This window comes from Cyprinodon variegatus, unplaced genomic scaffold (genome assembly GCF_000732505.1).
Source record: "Cyprinodon variegatus isolate N-32 unplaced genomic scaffold, C_variegatus-1.0 Scaffold2192, whole genome shotgun sequence".
Taxonomy (NCBI): domain Eukaryota; kingdom Metazoa; phylum Chordata; class Actinopteri; order Cyprinodontiformes; family Cyprinodontidae; genus Cyprinodon; species Cyprinodon variegatus.
In genome coordinates, this window is record NW_015152645.1 from 26,447 (window position 1) to 29,948 (window position 3,502).

General features: G+C 43.7%; 1 protein-coding gene across 1 annotated transcript in view; it reads left to right on the plus strand.

The window, feature by feature from the left end:
• The window catches only part of LOC107105247, a 14,641-nt gene that overhangs the window by 7,943 nt on the left and 3,196 nt on the right, over window positions 1–3,502 (plus strand). The window contains exon 4 of the mRNA XM_015405374.1: window positions 1,227–1,562. Within this exon, the coding sequence (XP_015260860.1) occupies window positions 1,227–1,562 (336 nt within the window). The remainder of the gene's footprint in view (window positions 1–1,226; window positions 1,563–3,502) is intronic.

The window sequence follows — 3,502 nt, forward strand, 5'->3', positions numbered from 1 at the left end:
TCTTTTTAATGACTTGGAATCACTGCGGCGCCGCACCCACCGCACCGCAACGGTAAGACCGGAGTCTGTGTGAGCCTGGGGTCATGCAACCCTTCACCAGGTTGTATTGGTTGAACAAGGCAACAACTCATCCTCAGAGTCCTTCAGGAACCACCTCCTGCATCCCGCTGAGGTAGGGGGTGTTGCTGCTGCCAGGTGATAGTAAGTGGTTTTTCTTTGGATCCCTCTGGACCCTGTTAGCATAGGTCATTCGGTGTTTAAAGTAGGTAGGCATGAAATAGAATGTAAGTGTAGCTTGGTACACAATGAAGCTGTCTACACTACACATTTAATTTGAAAGTCTGCTTTATTTTACTCTGCAAAGAGCCAAAGATGTGTATATTAGAATCAGAGTTCGCCACACATGTATATCAGCTTCACAGTTTATATGTGCCATGAGTCTCTGAATGGCTGAGAACACACGGTGTGGCGACCCTGCTGGTCAGGGTTCGACAGTGACTACTGTTCAATAACTCATTTCAAATAATAAAACAACCTGTACTTATTAGAAAATTATTTCACCATAATTTGAACATAAACGGTGTTAAATGTATATTATATTTAACATGTGTTAGATTATGGGGTAGGCATTTCAACCCACTGATGGCTCTGTATGCCACATAAGCTATGTATATAACTACGGTTCTATGAATTCTAGATGACGGCCGGAGCATTTGGTCCCTCTGTATCGCTGGGCTCGAGAGAAGATCCAGGGACTAAACTCCTGATTTCACATCGTTAAATAGACTTACATTTATCACGGTAGATCTTTGTTGATACTAATCCTAAACCTGCACAAGAGTGATCATTCTGTGTTTGAAGCACCACCTTTGGAGGTCACCCAGGATTTGTAGATACATATTTAACTGTTTGTCAGCCCCTCTGAGCTGTTTTGGTTCTCATGGTAAGGTGTGATGATCACTTTGATTTATTAAGAAATGAGTTTCAAAACTTGAACCTTGGCTCTTTTCCTGCTTCAAACAGCAAAAAGTATTAAGCATGAAAAGCTACTGAGCTGAGTCCAACCTCCACCTGAGGTTCCCTGGTCTCAACTCTCTGCAACCTGATGTTCTTCTTCTGTTTTAGCTTCTCTATGTTCTACAGTCATTGCTACTGTGATTTTCTTCTCTCTTCTAAAGTTTTTTTACCTTCTAGTGGTTATTGTTCTGTGATGCTGTCCTTCTCAGTGCTTCAGTCTGAGACAGTGGAGATCAGAGAGGGGGTGAAGTCTGTCCTGCTGCCCCTAAAAGCCAACAGAACCTTTCCCCAGGGTGTCAGAGTGGAGTGGACCCGTTCTGACCAGAACATCAGAATCCATGTGTTTGAGAACGGCCAGACCCAGCCTGAGGAACAGGAGAAAATCTATGAAGGAAGAACAAAGATGAGAGCAGAACCTCTGACTACAGGAGACCTCAGTCTGACTCTGAAGAGACCCCAGCTGGAGGACAATGGGGACTATGAATGTATCGTCTACAGAGGAGGAGACCTGCTGCTGAAGAAAACGGTGACCCTGAAGGTCAAAGGTCAGTCTGACTCCAAAGTTACAAGATCACAGCATCCAGCAGATTTGATATCTGCATAAAATTACATTAATGCCATCATGTTAATGTCAAGTTAATGCCTCATCCATCCATCCATCCATCCATCCATCCATCCATCCATCCATCCATCCATCCATCCATCCATCCATCCTCCATCCATCATCCATCCATCCATCCATCCATCCATCCATCCATCCATCCATCCATCATCCATCCATCATCCATCCATCCATCCATCCATCCATCCATCCATCCATCCATCCATCATCCATCCATCATCCATCCATCCATCATCCATCCATCCATCCATCCATCCATCCATCATCCATCCACCAATCCATCTNAGCTGAGACCAGCTGTCTGATCTCAGAAGAACCCTGGAAAGTCAAACTGTCTGAACCTGCCTGCCCGCTCTCAAGAAGAGAACTGGAAAGTAACTCTGATCTGAACACTGCAAAGTCTGAAGTCAAGCCCTGCCTCTGCCTAGCCCTCTGCCTACCTTCTGCCTCTGGACCCTCCTGGTTTCCCCCCTCTGCCGCTCAGCCTACATCACTGAACAGGTACAGACCTGGATTACTCAACAAGTAACAGTATTTGGATCTCAGCTAACCGAGCTGTCCCTCTCTGCAGAGAACCCAGTTGTGACCAGTCCTGGATCTGTTTCCCAAGAATCAATTCTTTAATATCATTGTGTTTCAATAAACTGTTAAATTTTTCCCTCTGAGTCCGTGTGTTCTGCATATGCGTTAGAAACCTTGGTCCCAGCATGACACTTTATCTATGAGAAAATGAGGGTGATAATATACGGCCTGGTTGGCTTTCACTGAACCATGATTGTTTTAGTCAGTATAATCATTTCTGATCAAATTAAAACCAACCTTAAATATCCATCCATCCATCAATTATCTGACACGCTTGTCCCGAGTGGGGTCGGGAGGGGTGCTGGTTCTCCAGCAGTCAATGGGCGAGAGGCGAGGTACACCCTGGACAGGTCGCCAGTCCATCGCAGGGCAACGCAGAGACCAGCCTTAAATATCTAAACCAAAAATTATCTTTTGAAAATAAAAAACTCAGCAGGAACTACCTTTTCCTATGTCGGCTTCAGAACTGAAAAACAAAACTTTTATCATCAGCCCTGTGGTTGTTTAAAAACAAGACGGGCCTCGTTTTGTTAATTTCCTGCTGTCACCATGTTCCATAATGTTATGGACGGACCTGGAGATGAAAACTGAGGCAAACCCAGAGAGAGAAAAGGGTCCAAACATGGTCTGACACAGTAGTAGTAAAATGTGCACAGGTTTTAGTCAAACCAAATTCTCTATTTCCACAGCAGCCACTCGGAGAGATTAGCTTCATCTTTTCATGATTTTGTGGTATGTTGCTTTGTCCCTGTGCCATAAATGTCTGAGGTTCTGACTAAGACAGAGAAAAGGTGATGGTTGCTAGGACTTATGGAAATGTAAACAAAATAGCACCTTATAGAGGAAAATGAATGAATAATATAATCCAATAGGATAAAATCTAAAGTTATATGTCACTTTAATCTGAATTAGATTTCACTAAATGAAAAAACTAAGAGAAAATATTAATACATGTGCATATCATTAAAACATATGAACAATAAAATCTATTATTTTCATCCCTTAAGTGTTAAAAATAAATCAACCTTACAGATTACCAAATCCATCCATCCATCCATCCATCCTTCTCCGGGTCAGGGGGGGTGTCCTGCCCCAAGTGGAGGAGTTTAAGTATCTTGGGATCTTGTTCACAAATGAGGGAAGAAGGGAGCGGGAGATCGACAGGCGGATTGGTGCAGCGTCTGCCGTGAAGCGGGCGCTGTACTGGTTCGTCGTCAAAAAGCGAAGCTCTCGATTTACCGGTCGATCTACGTTCCTAAACTCATCTATGGTCATTAACTC